This window comes from Pecten maximus, chromosome 10, assembly GCF_902652985.1.
Source record: "Pecten maximus chromosome 10, xPecMax1.1, whole genome shotgun sequence".
Lineage (NCBI taxonomy): Eukaryota > Metazoa > Mollusca > Bivalvia > Pectinida > Pectinidae > Pecten > Pecten maximus.
Genome location: NC_047024.1, coordinates 818,069 through 838,922, shown reverse-complemented (window position 1 = coordinate 838,922; position 20,854 = coordinate 818,069). Strand labels below are relative to the sequence as shown.

The window sequence follows — 20,854 nt, the reverse complement described above, 5'->3', positions numbered from 1 at the left end:
GTGCGCCCTATAAATCAGTGTAGGTTACATGTTACCTCCCTTGTTCGTATTCCGGAAGTGAAGAAAAACATGGTTGCCAGTTGAAGGTCGCCCGAAGCCCGTTATCTTTATTTTCATCCATTAGGCGTGTAATACTGTCCACAGATCTTTAAAATGGCAGCACATCCTCTTGCTACAAGTAAGTATCAGTCGATGTAGGATACAAAATAAAATGTTTACAGAATTCCTTTTTGACACACCAAAATTAGACCGGTACGGTTGGTAAAATCTTAAACATCTGAGCATGAAAGAATGCACGCACAGTCTAGATCTACACTCTGAAGTCAGGGAAAAATAATCATCACAGCACAGTTTTTACTTGATACATCGTTATGTATTTAATTCATGAATTTTATTTTTAACCATCAAAATAATCAATTCTATGCGCACACATTGAGTAATTAGTTTCTCCTGCCAGTCCTGGACACCAGATGTAATAATATGAAGGAGTATTCAGCAATTGAAACAGCCTAGGCCTGCCTAAGGTTACAACCTGTCACTATACAGGTAAAAATTAGGCTTAAGGAAAATTCCCACTTGTCTCAGTAGTAAGGTGGCCTTTATACTCTCTAGTATTTTACTACTCCCTCCTTCACACAGTCTTCGCCCCCAAAGAAAACCACATTTTAGGGACACATGCATTACACTTCAAACATTTGATTTTTGACACATGCATGTGTACATTTGTCAGTACCTAGACATTCAAATATCCGATATGCCATTACAACAGATAAGTGTATCTGGCAAAAAGTCTTGAAGCCTGGTATAGGGATAGGGTAACACAGGCTAATGAACAGTTATTGATCATGAACACCCATAATATTTATTTAAGAAATAATTAACGATGATTTGTGTATTGTTGCAGGATATACAACGATGACGAGGATATTTTGCAATTAAATTAATAACGAAGGCCACAGGCCTGAGTTATTAATTAAAATTGCAAAATATCCGAGTCCGAGTTGTATATCCTGCAATTGCAACAATACACAAGTCAAATTTAAAGTTGATTATTTCTATTCTACCATGTACTGTTTAGTTCTGAGATCTACCTCTTCCTAATAGAAAAACGGCAACGAAACCCCGGGAAATGTGTCGCTACATGGCTGTTACAATTCACAAGAAACGATAAGGCGCGCATGCTAATTAATATTCAAAAGCCGATGTCGATTCCAAGCCGTTTCGATAACTTTCGGGGATGTTGGCAAGCAATTCATGTAGAAATGCTCTCCAAGGTTGCCTGTGGAAATAGACCTTACAACATATTCAATAATTGTTAAGCAAAGTCTGCTCTGGGTGGATAGAAATTAACAATCTGCTAAATTTCTCCGTTGTAAAATACATGGTCTTCGACGTTCAAATGTTTTGGCGCCGCCATGTTTGTTTACAAATGCACGATTTCGGAGGGGAAAGATTGTAACAGCCGTGACTCACGAGTGTGTGTTATTGACACGAGCGTGTGTTATTGACACGAGCGTGTATTATTGGAAAATAACGCATGGTTTTAAACCAATCAAAACAAGCGTTGCATAGCAAACATGGTAGAATTGATAATAGTATATAGTGCTCAACCACTGTTTTCTAATGTTGCTATAACCATGGCATCTAGGTGTGCATTAATAAAATCATATATTTGTTTGTCTAGCTTTTAAAAAAAAAAAATTTGGTACTTCAACCAATATTTAGACAAAATGCCAACGTCGAGCAACCCTGTGGACTGATTGAATCCAACATTGGAAGTTAGAGGTAACAAAGGGTCCATCATAAGTTTTTCATCATGTATACTGGTATACAATTCTTTAACATTTTTGGAGTATCCATAGCTTAGCCTCCTGTCATGAGAAGGTTTAAATTAAAGGTATCACAGGATATTAGAGTCTGAGGAAACTAGTAAAATTTTCTGTGACTGGCCATTCAATTGTAAATGTGTGTTATATACAAGGTGTAATTGAAAGGTTGTATAAAAATTCCATTGCATCCTCTAAAGGAGTAAGTATAAAATTAATCTCAAGCTGCTGTGTACAAGTATTGATTAATAATTAATCATTTATTGATTTTATTTATTGTAATATTCATATTTTGGAGTCCAGCCATCAAAATACAAACAAAAATTGTGTCAATATTGGTTTAAGTGTAGTCAGTAGTCTACAACTTTCAGTTAAACCTTGATTTCAGCAGTCAAATTTAAATCACAAATATAAAAAATCAAAACATGTCAAATACAGATTGTTGTTTGACATACATGTTCCTTCAAATCCAATATCATAATTGGACTATGTGAGTCAAAACTCGTTTTAGGAAGTGAAAACCTCTACTTTCAGACTCTAGTAAAAGCCATGTAGTAAAAATGCCCTGCTATTACCTATGAATTACAGTTATTTCAATGGCTACTTTGATGACCCCTAACATTAATTCTTATTATGTTGAATAATGTCACGTTGACTGCTGCTCATGCACTCTACAGGTAAAAAGAGCTCCAGAACAGAACTCACTAAGGACGACATTGGTCACCAAGCTAGATTTTTGTTGAACAATTTCATCCATGAACGGATTCAACAAGATGTTGCAGATCAAGTGCCAGCAACAGATGATCTTCAGGAGCCAGGCACACCAACAGGTAGGTACCAGTGTACCTATTTATAGGTAGGTACCCAGTGATTTTTCAGCCTATATAAATAGAGTCGGGTACCGATCCCATTCCCAATGAGATTTCATTAAAAAAAATCCCAATTGTCCAGCCGAAATTCCCAAATAATTACCGATTTCAATTCCGGATATTTTGACCCGGTCGCTGTTTTTGCCATTAGTATACAAGTAATGTGCAAACGCTTGGGTGATCACAAATCGCCATAAAATGGCGGCCTCACATAATGGCAAGTACTACGCAAAGAAAATACGATTATCCGACAGCAAGGGCTCCAAAACCCTGACTGAACTATTTAAACCCAAAACACCAACACAGACGGCATTATCAGAACCCATAGTACATGCCATCCATTCCACTTCCGATTGTTGAGACAAAGCCTGCTACGTCGGTATCTTCGCCACCTTCAGTCGCCGAGCTGGACACCGACTGTCAAGTCAACATGGGTCTACTTAAAGGAAAACCAAAATCAGGTTGACGCCTTTTGATGAGAATTAATTTTGAGGGACCAGAACACTTGTCCGCAGAGGACCTCGGATCTCTGATCCTCTTGTTCAAAAACAAAAAAGACAGACAAATACCCTTGTGAACACTGTCACAACAAAATAGAAAAAATAAAACCAAAGTGATCTCCATTAAAATTTTAATTGTTCGTTTATTGTTTTAATGTATATAATAATTTATTTGTAATTCGAATTTACAATTTTTCCCAAAAATATCATTTTCCGCGTTAGATTTTCCCAATTTCCAGGAAAGTTATTTTTCCCAAAATAGGCTGAAAAATCACTGGTAGCTGTGGCACACCAACAGGTAGGTACCAGTGTACCTATTTATAGGTAGGTACATGTGGCACACCAACAGGTAGGTACCAGTGTACCTTTTTATAGGTAGGTACCTGTGTATCTATTTATAGGTAGGTACCTGTGGCACACCAACAGGTAGGTACCAGTGTACCTATTTATAGGTAGGTACCTGTGGCACACCAACAGGTAGGTACCAGTGTACCTATTTATAGGTAGGTACCAGTGTATCTATTTATAGGTAGGTATCGTACTCGACTGGCAATAAGCCCCCTCTCCCTTCTATCAAGTCTTTAGGAACCAGGCCCACATTCAGTAATAGATCCCCTCCCAGATTTTGTACTTGTCTGAGAATGCTTGTCATACATATACAGTTGATCTGAAAATAGGCAAAATGAAAAAAAATATTGGTTTCATTACTTTAATATCAACTTCAGTAGGTGGCTGAGTGGTTAATGTGTCCTTAATTATACTTTATCACTAGCCCTCCTCCTCTAGATTACCATTTAGTATATAGAACTTCATCTGTGTTACATTTTGTATAATATATGTCTATATTATCAGACATGAATATATTCTGCTTTAAGCGGAATTCCTCTTTCTGTAAAATTTAGATGTTCACTTCTGCCCCTTGTTACCCCACTGGGGGCGGTCCCCCAGACCCCCCTTTCATAGAAAGCTCAAAGCTGTTCTGCATTGTACATCAGATATTAATGAATTAAAGTCCAGTATTTCAAAATTGTTTGTGAACTAAAGCATATCTGATGTCAGCAATAAATAATCAATAACACTGACATCACTACATGAAGTTTTACCAATTTGGGCATCTTTACCAATTCAACCATTGTATGTTACTTTGTTAACTCAAGCAATTTATTGCCATGATTATTAACTTTGGCTTTACTTTACATTGACTAGTTCTTTGTAAAGTAATATAATATAATTTCAACTTTTCAAAATCATACAAATATGAGTATAGTTCTTCATTCTCATCTAGAGAAGTGAGTGAATAAAATTAACATCTGGTTCTACATAACCGTTTCTGTTTTGAGTTTTAGAATTGAAATTACAGACAAAGGCCATTTTGTATCTAGTCTTAGATAATGCTATAATTTCTCTTTTAATTTCTATAAACGCTTCATGTGATGCAAACGTAGTATTTTTGGGAGATATATATGTACATGTATATGTTAGAGACAAAATGAAAAAAATGTTATAGTTGAAGGACTACTGTGTAATATCATCATAGATATACTTACTGCATCGTAACTTCATCAATTTCCGTATAAGGCACTGGCCATTTATCAAAGTATAATGGTAAAAAGATAACACTTAAAATATTGCTGATAATTCCTTACAATACAAACAGCAAATATCCTGTTTAGAAACAAAAATAGATTATAAAATGTTCTCCATCCATCCATTTCAGAATAACATAATTACTTTCCATATGACAGATATGTATAGTGCATTCCTTAATTTGAGTCGTGTTTCTTCACAGGGCCTCCCATGGAACATATACGCGAGATTGGTCGAGCACTACGCTGTATAGGAGATGAGTTAGATCGCAATGAAAATATACAAAAGTAGGTCAAGATTTTGTTTAATACAGATAAAATTATGAGGTTTACAATGAATGTTTTACACATCATCATCCAACCCAAACAGCATCAATTATCATCATCCTGTACAGTTTGGTTTCCTTATGAAAATTCAATATAATGGTTTCCTTATAAAAATGATTTATAAACACCAATCTCAATGGTACAAACTTACTCTTGTTTTCTGAAAGAAGATGAATACATTTAAATATATGCTGTAGTTTTTATTGAAACATTAATTTTATTTGATTTTCTTTTAGTCTGTGTACAAGAGTGCCACCTGATGCCCCACACCAAACTTTCCTAAATGTTGCCAAGAGCTTCTTTTCTGACGGTATCTACAATTGGGGCCGAGTAGGATCTCTCTTCTATTTTGCTTACAGAATGGCTTTAAAGGTAGGACAGCATAAAATATATCATGGTACTCTTCCGATAGTCTACCATAAAGACATATTCTATCACGGTAATCTTCTGATAGTCTACCATAAAGACATATTATATCACAGTACTCTACTGATAGTCTACCATAAAGACATTCTATCACGGTAATCTTCTGATAGTCTACCATAAAGACATATTCTATCACAGTACTCTACTGATAGTCTACCATAAAGACATATTCTATCACAGTACTCTACTGATGGTCTACCATAAAGACATATTCTATCACAGTACTCTACTGATAGTCTACCATAAAGACATCACGGTACTCTACTGATAGTCTACCATTAAGACATCACCGTACTCTACTGATAGTCTACCATAAAGACATCACGGTACTCTACTGATAGTCTGCCATAAAGACATCACGGTACTCTACTGATAGTCTACCATAAAGACATCACGGTACTCTACTGATAGTCTACCATAAAGACATCACGGTACTCTACTGATAGTCTACCATAAAGACATCACGGTACTCTACTGATAGTCTACCATAAAGACATCACGGTACTCTACTGATAGTCTACCATAAAGACATCACGGTACTCTACTGATAGTCTACCATAAAGACATCACAGTACTCTACTGATAGTCTACCATAAAGACATCACGGTACTCTACTGATAGTCTACCATAAAGACATCACGGTACTCTACTGATAGTCTACCATAAAGACATCACGGTACTCTACTGATAGTCTACCATAAAGACATCACGGTACTCTACTGATAGTCTACCATAAAGACATCACGGTACTCTACTGATAGTCTAACATAAAGACATCACGGTACTCTTCTGATCATTCACATAAATTTATCTTGTTGTATACAATGAAAACATTGATTTGCTTTGTTTCTTCTATTTTTAGGCTTTAGACAAAATTGCCCTGATACGAGCAATTGTCAATTGGGTAGTCAATTTTATCATAGAAAATGTTGCTCCCTGGATCATTGAGAGAGGAGGATGGGTAAGTAAATAATCTTGGTGTTTAATAAGTTTCTTACCCCAAAGTATGTTTCAATTAAAGAAGTCGGATATATATCAAAATATATTAGAGCTATTCCAAAATTATCTGTGTGGGAGGGGTGGTATTACAGAATTATCTGTATAGGAGGGGTGGTATTACAGAATTATCTGTGTGGGAGGGGTGGTATTACAGAATTATCTGTATAGGAGGGGTGGTATTACAGAATTATCTGTATAGGAGGGGTGGTGTAACAGAATTATCTGTATAGGAGGGGTGGTATTACAGAATTATCTGTATAGGAGGGGTGGTATTACAGAATTATCTGTATAGGAGGGGTGGTATTACAGAATTATCTGTGTGGGAGGGGTGGTATAACAGAATTATCTGTGTGGGAGGGGTGGTATTACAGAATTATCTGTATGGGAGGGGTGGTATTACAGAATTATCTGTATAGGAGGGGTGGTATACAGAATTATCGTATAGGAGGGGGTATAACAGAATTATCTGTATAGGAGGGGTGGTATAACAGAATTATCTGTATAGGAGGGGTGGTATTACAGAATTATCTGTATAGGAGGGGTGGTATTACAGAATTATCTGTATAGGAGGGGTGGTATAACAGAATTATCTGTGTGGGGAGGGGTGGTATAACAGAATTATCTGTGTGGGAGGGGTGGTATTACAGAATTATCTGTGTGGGAGGGGTGGTATTACAGAATTATCTGTATAGGAGGGGTGGTATAACAGAATTATCTGTATAGGAGGGGTGGTATAACAGAATTATCTGTATAGGAGGGGTGGTATTACAGAATTATCTGTATAGGAGGGGTGGTATAACAGAATTATCTGTGTGGGAGGGGTGGTATAACAGAATTATCTGTATAGGAGGGGTGGTATTACAGAATTATCTGTATAGGAGGGGTGGTATTACAGAATTATCTGTGTGGGCGGGGTGGTATAACAGAATTATCTGTGTGGGCGGGGTGGTATAACAGAATTATCTGTATAGGAGGGGTGGTATTACAGAATTATCTGTGTGGGCGGGGTGGTATAACAGAATTATCTGTGTGGGAGGGGTGGTATTACAGAATTATGTGTATAGGAGGGGTGGTATTACAGAATTATCAGTATAGGAGGGGTGGTATTACAGAATTATCTGTGTGGGAGGGGTGGTATTACAAAATTATCTGTATAGGAGGGGTGGTATTACAGATTTAACTGTATAGGAGGGGTGGTATTACAGAATTATCTGTATAGGAGGGGTGGTATTACAGAATTATCTGTATAGGAGGGGTGGTATTACAGAATTATCTGTATAGGAGGGGTGGTATTATAGAATTAACTGTGTAGGAGGGGTGGTATTACAGAATTATCTGTATAGGAGGGGTGGTATTACAGAATTATCTGTATAGGAGGGGTGGTATTACAGAATTATCTGTATAGGAGGGGTGGTATTACAGAATTATCTGTGTAGGAGGGGTGGTATTACAGAATTATCTGTATAGGAGGGGTGGTATTACAGAATTATCTGTATAGGAGGGGTGGTATTACAGAATTATCTGTATAGGAGGGGTGGTATTACAGAATTATCTGTATAGGAGGGGTGGTATTACAGAATTATCTGTGTGGGAGGGGTGGTATTACAGAATTATCTGTATAGGAGGGGTGGTATTACAGAATTATCTGTATAGGAGGGGTGGTGTAACAGAATTATCTGTATAGGAGGGGTGGTATTACAGAATTATCTGTATAGGAGGGGTGGTGTAACAGAATTATCTGTATAGGAGGGGTGGTATTACAGAATTATCTGTGTGGGAGGGGTGGTATTACAGAATTATCTGTGTAGGAGGGGTGGTATTACAGAATTATCTGTGTGGAAGGGGGTGGTATAACAATTTAACTGTTTGGAAGGGATCGATGGTATTACAGATTTAACAATGTGAAAGGGTGACTTAATACGGTATCCCGTCTCTGTTTTTTTTTTATCTTCTGACAGTTATCACTGCTAATATGCTATTTAAAACCTTTTCCATGCCTACTGTTATGTTACATTACAGGAGGCTATCGTTGAATACTTCGGAACGCCGTTGAACCAGGTGATGTCAGTGTTTGTGGTTGGCTTGGCCCTCAGTGCCGGTGTCTACCTGTACAAAACCAGTCATTGAATTTAGAGATATTATTGAGGAATTGAACTGTGCAATGCTGGACGTCGCCTAGCCTCCTGATAAAGGCCGGTGTCCTATACTCCGAAGTATTTGTATTATAGAGAGTATGTGTGTTGAAAGGAAAGTCATAATAACACTACAGCAATCAAGACTAGGATAAACATCATTGTTACCTTCTGATGGATGTCTGATGTAACAAAAGATAAACGTTATTGTTACCTACTGATGGATGTCTGATGTAACAATAGATATACATTATTGTTACCTTCTGATGGATGTCTGATGTAACAATAGATAAACGTTATTGTTACCTACTGATGGATGTCTGATGTAACAATAGATATACATTATTGTTACCTATTGATGGATGTCTGATGTAACAATAGATAAACATTATTGTTACCTATTGATGGACGTCTGATGTAACAATAGATAAACATTATTGTTACCTATTGATGGATGTCTGATGTAACAATAGATCAACATTATTGTTACCTATTGATGGATGTCTGATGTAACAATAGATAAACATTATTGTTACCTATTGATGGACGTCTGATGTAACAATAGATAAACATCATTGTTACCTATTGATGGATGTCTGATGTAACAATAGATAAACATTATTGTTACCTACTGATGGACGTCTGATGTAACAATAGATAAACATTATTGTTACCTATTGATGGATGTTTGATGTAACAATAGATAAACATTATTGTTACCTACTGATGGATGTCTGATGTAACAATAGATAAACATCATTGTTACCTACTGATGGATGTCTGATGTAACAATAGATAAACATTATTGTTACCTATTGATGGATGTCTGATGTAACAATAGATAAAACTGTGTTAATTGTGAGTTTGTGACTTGATCCACTTAATTTATTATCCTGAATATTTCATTGTTACTCAACATTGATAATGTAGATGTTAGTTTTCATCTAAAAGATATTGTAGTAATAAGCAGAAAGGCATTGCAAACTCAATTTCATATAGTCATATTGTCATATAGTTTTCACCAATAAAAACATCTTCATGTATTCAGGGAAGTGAGGTGAATAAGAAATTCTATTTAAATGTTACAGATTCATAATAATGTTTCAATATTTCAAAACAATCAAAGATTTTCCCTTGAACTCCAATGAAGGTACATTTTTGTATTATGACATGAAATATTTGTTGATCTGTGAAAGTTTGAGCCTTGTTTGTGGCTTACAAGCATTCACCGTTACCCAACAAAACAATTGTTGATTCTCATAAATCTTCTAAGTGATATGACTCAGTTTGGCAGGGTGTCTATCCTGAGGCAGTGTAGTTGGTTAAACCTGGAATAAGGATAACCGACACATATTGTTACCAAAGCTGGCAAGTGAAAAGTATGTGTTACTGAGGGTTCCAGTTATGCCTGTCTGAAAACAAATGTCAGACTATCTCTAGTTTTAGGATTTATATTTAAGCATGACTTTTGCATTTAATTTGTATTTCAGTAGATGTTATAATTATTTGTGGAAAGGAGCATATCTAACTGCTAGTTATTATTTATACTCAGGTATTTGACAGAAAATTCCACAATAATATAAATTATTCTGTATACATCTCAGAATAGATGTGTTATTATATCCCAGAATAGTTCCCTTCCACTTGGACCGTTTCAAACCAGGTTACACATAACCAGCCTTAATCCTGTTAGTTGTACTGCAGGGGACCATTCATTATTCTACTCAATATGTACGGCTGGGTCCATCAATTCTTTCATTATATTCCTCTTACATTTACTGATCGAACATTCTCCATTCCACATGCAGACTGCTGCAGATCATTCATTGATATTCTCCCCGCCAAGTTACACTGCTTGTGGGAAAATTCATTATTTCATTTTTCCTCACTGTTGAACTGCTCGAGGGATCATCCATTATTTCATCATTCCTCACAGTTTTAATGTTGAGTTTTTTATCAATTAATATTAAAAAGTATTACTGTATTTAAAATTGATTTTGTTAATGTACATAGTCTGAGTTGTCATATTAGTACATTATTTTAAACATGACACAGACATACACAATCTGGTGAGTAGTTTTAGTTAAGACAGAAAAAAAGGTGACTTATAACTGTTTTACTGAATCATGGTGTCCTTTATAATTTACTGAATCATTATGTCCTTCATAATTTACTGAATCATGAACTCTTACACCCTATGTTAAAATGTAGGTGTGATGTTTGATTGGAAATCTTTTTTCTGGGGAGATAACATTTTATGAGTGTTTCATATCCCATTAAGCAATGGTTAATGGAAGAGTTGTATAATGTTTTTATATTCATTGTTGTTTTATTGATTTCCAAACATCTGCTTATTGTAAAAAAAAAAGTGCTAATAAAACTTTTTTTCCTGAAAAAGTGATACATATTGTGAAGCTAAATGTCATAAGAACGTTTATCAAACAGTATGTCTATAAGTGTCGGACATTAGTACCCAGGAGTCAACTTTCTGGACAGTTGATATGGGGGTAGTGAACCAGTAGTACTCTGGTCACTGTACTTAACTGTATTCAACTTGGATAGTGTCACATTATTCCTTTGTCATAGAGATTTAGTTTTGTAATATTTTATATGATTTGTGATGCTGTTTAGTACATATTATAAGTTCACTGCTAAGCAGTATAAATCTTGTTAAGCTTTGTTGTTAGAACCACAACTTTTGGAGTGTTTTCAGAAACGGTACTAGTGTCGGAGTAACCCAGTGATAGAATCAATTGATGTTAAACATACAATGTGTACTTAAGGGCCAGTGTGTATATTGTTTTAGTCACAGTGATCACATCATTAGCTACTTATATATCGCATATTGACAATAAAACAGCTGCTCGGATTACTTGAATTTCATAATAAAACACATGCTACCATTGGTTAAAATTCATACAACATTTGTATATGAGCTGGTCTGATTGGTCAAAGTTAATTTTTTAACAGTTTATAATAAATCAACTGCAATAGCTGTGCTATTGAGTGAATACACCCATGTTATATAACTTATAGGCAAACAGTCAAAGTCAGTCATATACTGACCGTAATGTCCTCACAACAGGGGCTGCATCCAGGTTATTGAGTTGCATTAAAGACAACAGATATGGCCAAAGTTTCAAAATTTAAGAATTAAAAATGGGGTTTGTTTTGTAAATCCCAAAAATTCTAGATCTTGAGATAAAGAGGAATAATAAATTCATTTTTCATATAAGTGATATTGAAAGTATTCAAATGTTGATATTGAAAGTAGTCTAGCAATTTTTTATTTTGGTGACCCTCTGCTGACTCATGAAAGTGATGTAAAACAAAATCTTGTAGTTTGTGGGTGATCAATGATGTTAACACTAGCCGGCTTGTTCTAGATCAGTCACACACATCTCTATAAGGTAACATTTCATTATTTCTCATATAAGAGTATCGTAAATGACATACATTGTATACCAAAAGTATAAAAAATAAAATGGGCATATATTATGAGATTTGGTAATTAAACATTTTGAATGTTATCTTTATCAGCTTGAAATGTTAAGTTTTTTTTTATTTTAGTTGTGTTTGACTTGTGAAATACAAAATAATGTTGTCTTATGTTTTTAATTGAAATATCATTATACAAATGGATGTTCTTGATTCAAATAGACTGTGACCTTATTGATTTTGTTTTAAGTTATTGTCCGTTGAGGTTTAGGTAATATATTGATGAAGCTGACAATGTTACATCCTATGTCCATTCTTGTAACATACACATACCATGTTATTGTCCTGAGTTCTAGGGAACTACTTGCCAGATATATCAGAGGATGATGAATTTGACTCACATTTTCAATTTTTGTAAATGAATGAATCTTCAAAACCAGATTAAAAATCTTTTCTGCTCATAAAACTATATGTGGTGTTTATATCAAGTTGTACACAAGACAGAGACATTGACTATCTCACAGGACAGAGGTGTTGACTCACCCAAAAGACAGATGTTAATTTACTCACAAGACAGATGTTAATTTACTCAAAAGACAGATGATGACTCACTCACAGGACAGAGGTGTTGTCTCACTCACAGAACAGATGTGTTGTCTCACTCACAGGACAGATGTGTTGTCTCACTCACAGGACAGATGTGTAGACTTACTCACAGGACAGATGTGTTGATTCACAGGACAGACGTGTAGACTCACAGGACAGATGTGTTGTCTCACTCACAGGACAGACGTGTTGACTATCTCACAGGACGGAGGTATAGACTCACTCACAGAACAGATGTTAATTTACTCACAAGACAGATGTTAATTTACTCAAAAGACAGACGATGACTCACTCACAGAACAGATGTGTTGGCTCACTCACAGGACAGAGGTGTTGACTCAAAAGACATGTTGACTCGCTCACAAGACAGATGTTAATTCACTCACAAGACATGTTAATTCACTCACAGGACAGGTGTAATTACCTCACTCACAGGACAGAGGTGTTGACTCAAAAGACAGATGTTGACTCGCTCACAAGACAGATATTAATTCACTCACAAGACGTTAATTCACTCACAGGACAGGTGTAATTACCTCACTCACAGGACAGAGGTGTTGACTCAAAAGACAGATGTTGACTCGCTCACAAGACAGATATTAATTCACTCACAAGACATGTTAATTCACTCACAGGACAGGTGTTGACTCACTCACAGGACAGATGTGGGCTCACACACAGGTCAGAGGTATTGACTCACTCAAAAGACAGATGTTGATTTACTCACAAGACATGTTGGCTCACACACAGGACTGAGGTGTTGAATCACAGGACAGATGTGTTTACTCACTCTCAGGACAAATGCGTTAACTGACTCACAAGACAGATATTAATCCACTCACAAGACAGATATTAATCCACTCACAGGACAGATGTGTTGACTCACTCACAGGCCAGAGGTGACCACTCGCTCACAGAACAAATGTGTTGACTCACTCACAGGGCAGATGTGTTGACTCGCAGGGCAGATGTGTGCTCACTCTCGGGACAGAGGTGTAGACTAACTCACAAGACATGTTGACTCACATTATTGAAAGATTGACTCACAGATGTTCGCTCATGATATAGATATGTTGGTTTACTCACGGATGTTGACTCCCTCGAACGACATGGACAAAGGTTTTAACTCAGTCGCATGATAGAGCAGTTAACTCTATCACAAGACAGACATATTGATTCACTCACAGGACAGAGGTGTTGACTCACTCACAGGACAGAGGTGTTGACTCACTCACAGGACAGAGGTGTTGACTCACTCACAGGACAGGTGTTGACTCACTCACAGGACAGAGGTGTTGACTCACTCACAGGACAGACGTGTTGACTCACTCACAGGACAGAGGTGTTGACTCACTCACAGGACAGACGTGTTGACTCACTCACAGGACAGAGGTGTTGACTCACTCACAGGACAGACGTGTTGACTCACTCACAGGACAGAGGTGTTGACTCACTCACAGGACAGGTATGTTGACTCACTCACAGGACAGGTGTTGACTCACTCACAGGACAGATATGTTGACTCACTCACAGGACAGAGGTGTTGACTCACTCACAGGACAGAGGTGTTGACTCACTCACAGGACAGAGGTGTTGTCTCACTCACAGGACATAGGTGTTGACTCACTCACAGAACAGAGGTGTTGACTCACACACAGGACAGAGGTGTTCGACTCAAAAGACAGATGTTGACTCGCTCACAAGACATATTAATTCACTCACAAGACATGTGTTGACTCACTCACAGGACAGGTGTTGACTCGCTCACAAGACAGATATTAATTCACTCACAAGACATGTTAATTCACTCACAGAACAGATGTGTTGACTCACTCACAGGACAGAGGTTTTGACTCAAAAGACAGATGTTGACTCGCTCACAAGACATGTTAATTCACTCACAGGACAGAGGTGTTGACTCACTCGCAGGACAGGTGGGCTCACACACAGGTCAGAGGTATTGACTCACTCAAAAGACATGTTAATTTACTCACAATACAGATGTTAATTTACTCACAAGACAGATGTTGGCTCACTCTCAGGACAGAGGTGTTGACTCACTCACAGAACAGAGGTGTTGACTCACTCACGGAACAGATGTGGGCTCACACATGCCAGAGGTGTCGACTCGCAGGACAGAGGTGTTGACTCGCTCACGGAACAGATGTGGGTTCACTCACAGGACAGACGTGTAGACTCACTCACAGGACAGATGTGTAGACTCACTCACAGGACAGATGTGTAGACTCACTCACAGGACAGAGGTGTTGACTCACTCACAGGACAGAGGTGTTGACTCACTCTCAGGACAGATGCGTTAACTGACTCACAAGACAGATATTAATCCACTCACAGAACAAATTGTTGACTCACTCACAGGGCAGATGTGTTAACTCGCAGGGCAGATGTGTGCTCACTCTCGGGACAGAGGTGTAGACTAACTCACAAGACATGTTGACTCACATAATCGAAAGATTGACTCACAGATGTTCGCTCATGATATAGATATGTTGGTTTACTCACGGATGTTGACTCCCTCGAAGGACATGGACAAAGGTTTTAACTCAGTCGCATGATATAGCAGTTAACTCTATCACAAGACAGACATATTGATTCACTCACAGAACAGACGTGTTGACTCATGGTGTATGTATGTTGACTCACTCACAGGGTATGTCAATTCGCTCACAGGACAGATGTTATCTCGCTCACTCTCCCTCCCCTCCGGAAGGGGCGGGTCCAATAGGGCCTTGTTCTTTTGACATCATTTTTATACTTTCTTCAAGTAAAAAGCTTCTATGCCCATGATTTGAAATATTTTATTAAAGCGCTTCTATCCTATTTACAAAATCGCGTCAGACGAAAACTTTCAACATGTAATATAGTACCGTTCTGATAGCGAGATAGCTGTGTAGGTGCGGGTTGTAAAGTTGTCTCAATTTAGGCCAGATATTAAAACCAAGAAATCTGCTAGCAGCATAAGACTTCCCCAGCACAATTGGTTATTTGTTATTTTAAAAGCATGTGGTGTGCAAAGTGTTTCAGGACTTATTAGAAACGAAAGCCGCACCCTGACCTGGTTGGACAAAAACACATTGTTCGTCTTCTATTGACAAAGGATGCACTGCTGTTGTTCTGGGTAAAAGCACAGGCGCTTGCATAGAAAATATGATTTTCATTTTTTTTTTATTTGACAGTGGTATGTGTAATCTGTTAAGCTCAGTGTTCAACTCTTTTTAACATGTAGGTTTCTAGTGTATCGAAACATTTCATTCCACAGTAAAACCATTAGACATAACTATTGCTCCATGGACGTTAACATCTTACAAGAGAAAACATTCTTGAGCACAACACGGTGTTCTCTGAAACATTCTGGCAAGCGGGCGACTGTAATACTGGACGATACATATATCTTTATTCCTGAGCTCTGATCAAAGGCTACATTCTGGACAAAGTAGGACCTTTTCCCGGAAGCGGTAATGATGCAAACATTACAAAGGCCATCATGGATAGTCACTCCTGGCTGGAGAAAGATGTAAATGTCTTTGTTGATCGAGGATTTAGGGATGGTTTGCCGCATTCACGTGGTTTGACAACAAAGATTCAAGCAATGACTGTTTTTGTTGGGGTTGTTGTTTTTTTTTCAAAAAACTTGCCGACTATTTCATTGATGTCATCGAGTTACTCGTTTGAATAGTAATACCCATCCTGACTCAATGGAATCCGATTTTAAAACACTAGAGCGAGACGTAAAGGATAAGGGGCTGGCTCACAACACCTTCGCCCAGCGTGGTGAAAGATGATCCAGATCTTACCAGCAGGACCAAGTCACTATTTGTCAAACTAGATGCGACTGCGGATAATTGTGACTTTCCAAAGTTAGACATGGAATACCTTCGGACAATATCATGTGGCACATACCAAATAACACTGGTAGCTGGCTACATACCAAATATCACTGGTAGCTGGCTACATCAGTGAACACCTCAGTGATGATGGTGGCTACGAGAACTGGATCTATCGGCACTCACGGGACATTGTGCCATGTCAGTACCACTCGGAGCATAAAGGATTAGTATTGCCTGTGTTCTATTGGACAGAGAACCAAAAAAAGGTTTTAGACAAACCTCGAGTAATGTAGATTCCTTTACCAACCGCCATCTTCCATGTATTAGGTATGGTTAACTTGAATACTTAGAACTACGATGTAGACCAACACTGACATGGCCAATCAGATTGGATTCCAGATTAGGTGGTTTACTGTATAAACAAATATAAATCTATCGTGTAGCGTTCTTGTGAGATAATTCCTTCAGGATTTTAATATTTAATATATTTTGTTATCGAGCAACATGTATGAGCATTTTGAAAGTGGAAATTTCACTTTAGTTGGTTATTAGTGTAGGTGTCAGTCCCTGAGTACTAATAAAACCTAGTATAAACACTGCATTTCAGTTCACTTCCATATCAATGTAAAACAGATTTTCCCCTTTGCTCGTTTTTATTTTAAAAATACATAGCAATAACGTCAAACAATTTTAACTACTTGGAAAAAAAATCCTAATGGCTATATTTTGAGCAATTTATCTTATACTGTTTGAAGATGTTTTAGTACATAATTACGAATGAACTGCAACAGGAAGTTGTGTTTTTAACCTTCAGACAATTTCGCTTACTCAAAAAACATCACATTCTTATCTCCTGTTCCTAATTGTATTCAAATATGAAACTTCTTATTTAAAACATATATATGATATTTAACATGTTATCAGCATTTTCAGTTTCCTAAAAAAACAAATGAAGAAATGTTATATATTTTATGACATTCAAGTTATCGTATTTGCTTCTTAGGCCATTTTGAAACCCGACCTATGTATTCGCAGTGCGACGCTCAGGAATATCGCAGACACGCGCCGTGGTTTGGAATAGTGAATCAAGTGTCGTACGCCTTCGATTTGACCGAGAATATGCATCGTTTTCGCCAATTGAGGGTGAACCCCTGCCAGAAGCAAATGCCCTTGATATAACTCCACACTCTGTTCTTGGATGCGATAACTTGATCATAGTTGTTGATAATTAAAACAAAAACAAAAACAAAAAAAGACTTTGAAGTAGTTTGGCGACAGATTAAAAAAAAACACATCCCTTTGCTTTATGTTCCTGACACACGCCATTGTGCTGCAGATTGTATTCCCCGCCACCCTATAGGTGAGCCTGAGAAAGTTGTGCTAGAGGATTACATCACATCACTATGATTCCTCTTCCAGGACAAATATTATACCCTACTATTAGGAGTAGAGGCCACGACGACCTTCATATGGTTGGTAGTGTGTTATTTCACCAAGATAGAATAGCCATCATCAAACCATGACTTCAAGAGCTTACACGTCAATATTCTGGCCTGCTATCGCCTCCGTTTGCGCCTCTTGTGACCACTGCAACAACTGTATTGCTCCGCCTAACCCGAATGCACCAATGACGCCGTTGGTCACTTCTCACTACATTCCAATATCATTAATATGTGTGTGCATATTTGTTATAACTAAATGGGATGTAATTACCAAGTGGTGGTTGATCGTCTTTCTATCTGGACGACAGTGACGAAAGTCTCTGATGGCTCAAAGGATTTGATAGACTGTCTCCAAGGAACACTCGTAGCTTTTGTCATCACTGATTAGCATGAGATAGTGGACCAAACGTTCTCTGGCCTCATGTCGATTGGTAGTAGCTGCTGTGGGAGACTATACATGGTAAGCGTCTGATCACTGCCAACACCTTAATTGCAATACGAAATAGCACTTTTCCAGTTAGGGTCTGACTAGTTTTTTATGCATGTTCATTATTGTGGGCTGAATTAGTTATATACAAGACTTCATCCCTCGCCAACCGCTTAATACATCCCACACAACATTTGTCTGGAAACTTTAGCAGCTCGCGAGGAGGTTTTACGGAATCGCCACACGAGATAGGCAACGCTGGTCTCAACACGCCAAACACCTCTCACCCCTTGCAGTTCGTGTTAAGTCTCCTTGTGATAGGCCGGAACTTTTGAACATACCACAGCCTCCCGAAACACACATACGCACTCACCACACACATGCATGTCGCTCGCAGGGGAGGCCGTCCTTAAATGACCTTAGCTGTTAATAGGACGTTAAACTAAATAAACCAAACCAAACCAAACCCCTTGCAGTTAGAGATCACGTTCAAATTTCAAAATCTAGTTGGTCCCTACAAAATGGGACAAAGCTGTAGTTGGTATTGAACATTAACATCGGCCTTCTCGGACGCCATTGTCAGTGAGAAAACGAAACCTCCCCGTAAGGATACGAGAACTGCACTATCCACTCCGTTGACTACCAGAACCCTACAACGTTCACTTCATTCATAATCTAATGTTGATCACCCTTCCCCACGACCTGATATCCGACACGTCTCGAGAGTCCGGCCCTCCTGCAACCCCAATGGACAAAATTACCACACCTCTGGCTACGACGCCTCCTACCTCAATTCCCACGCCACAGGTTGCAGCCCCGTTCCCCGTATCAATGAAGAAGCTGGACACTAGGATTATGACATGTCCAAATAACATTTGGTTCGTATCTACTTAGAACATTTATGTGGTTTTTATTTATTTATTTATTTATTTATTTATCTATTTATTTTATGACGTTTCTTAATGGCTCTCAAGTTTCAAAACGTGTTTTTGTTTCTAGGACTAATAATCCTATTGTCTGTGTGTACTAAATACTTAGGGGAGATCGAGGGGTGTATGTTATGATTAGCTACTACACGTTATTCATGCTAATCATTATTGTGTATAGACCGTGTTCATTGATGAATAAATACCTCTAACAGTAAACACAACTAAGGCCAACTTCCCCTTAAGTATGTACCCATACAGTTGATGGAATACTGCAAATCCATTGACGTCATCAGCCGCGGGTCCATCAGTCTCCAGACGTTTCAACCCTTGTCCCGGAACGTCCTCGTGATGGTCGGTCGACAGTGGTGGTCAACACACTGTCGTCAATGGATGGCTTCCAGTCTCTTTCCTCCAGTCTGTTCCACAACCAGCATGATGCGCGCTCGACAGCCTCTGCTAGTCTGCGTATTGCCATCTTGCGTGCTTTCCCAACCACACCCACAACCTGCAATGTCTTCAGAACAGAGCGTGCTGGGATTCCTCTGCATCCAACCTCCACAGGAAACAGCCAAGTCCGCCACCCTCGCTCCCTACATACTTCGCTGAGTTCTGCATACTTGGCCCGTTTCCTTTGATTAGCCAGGTCGCACCGCTCCTCCCAGGGAACAGACAGCTCGATGACTATAATCTGCCTGGATTCGGCAGACCATATCACCACATTCGGACGTAGCGTGTGATGTCTGGAAATACCAACTTCTTCTCCAGATCTACTCTCATCTTCCATGTCTCTGCTCCTTCCAGGATGCATGTGTTGCTCGAAGCTGTTTTTGTCCTCTCTCCTTCTTTCCGAATGAAAGATAGATTGTGCTTGCGAAATGGAGGTGGTCCCTTCTTCTTCCTTTCCACCTCAAGAACATCTGCCAATTTCCGAAGCACCTGGCCATGCCTCCATCGGTATTGTCCTTGTGTCAGTGCGGTTTTACAAGCTGAAAGGATATGCCCCATGGTGCCACGTTCCTGGCACAGCTGGCACTCTGGCTCCTCAACTAGTCCCCATCGGTGTAGGTTTACTGGCGGTGGTAAAGTGTGTATACTGCCCGCAGCAGGAACTGGATCCTGAATGATTCACATCGCAACAAGTCTGTCCATGAGAGTTTTCATTCTGGCAGCCCCTCTTGTCCATGCTCCTTGAGAGCCTATCACCACCGTCCTAGCTTTCCTGGTCTCTTCTTATTCTCTGCGGATTTCCTTCTGTACCAAAAATCTTTCCCCTGTATCATCTGTACCTTTCAACGTCTAGAAATATCCCCACACCTTGTCTTCCTGAGTAGGTTGCTCCGACGATGTCCCGGTGCTTGAGAGCTCCTTCAGCCTGCTCAACAGACTGGCTTGCTGCTTGCTGCATGACCATTTCTTTCCTTTCCTTGTCTGTATTCCTCCTCTGATGCAGACAGAACCCATCTTGCTTGGACATGTGTGGTGGTAGTCAGAGTCAGGTC

The 20,854-nt window shown here is 38.6% G+C and overlaps 1 protein-coding gene across 1 annotated transcript; it reads left to right on the top strand.

Moving 5' to 3' along the window:
- The first annotated feature begins 68 nt into the window (after nucleotides 1–68).
- LOC117335687 (apoptosis regulator BAX-like) lies at nucleotides 69–11,637 on the top strand. Its single transcript, XM_033895845.1, has 6 exons — nucleotides 69–178; nucleotides 2,504–2,656; nucleotides 4,985–5,069; nucleotides 5,345–5,480; nucleotides 6,397–6,495; nucleotides 8,553–11,637. Exons 1-6 carry the CDS (start codon nucleotides 154–156, stop codon nucleotides 8,658–8,660), a joined length of 606 nt encoding a protein of 201 aa, XP_033751736.1. The 5' UTR covers nucleotides 69–153; the 3' UTR covers nucleotides 8,661–11,637.
- The last annotated feature ends 9,217 nt before the right edge of the window (nucleotides 11,638–20,854 follow it).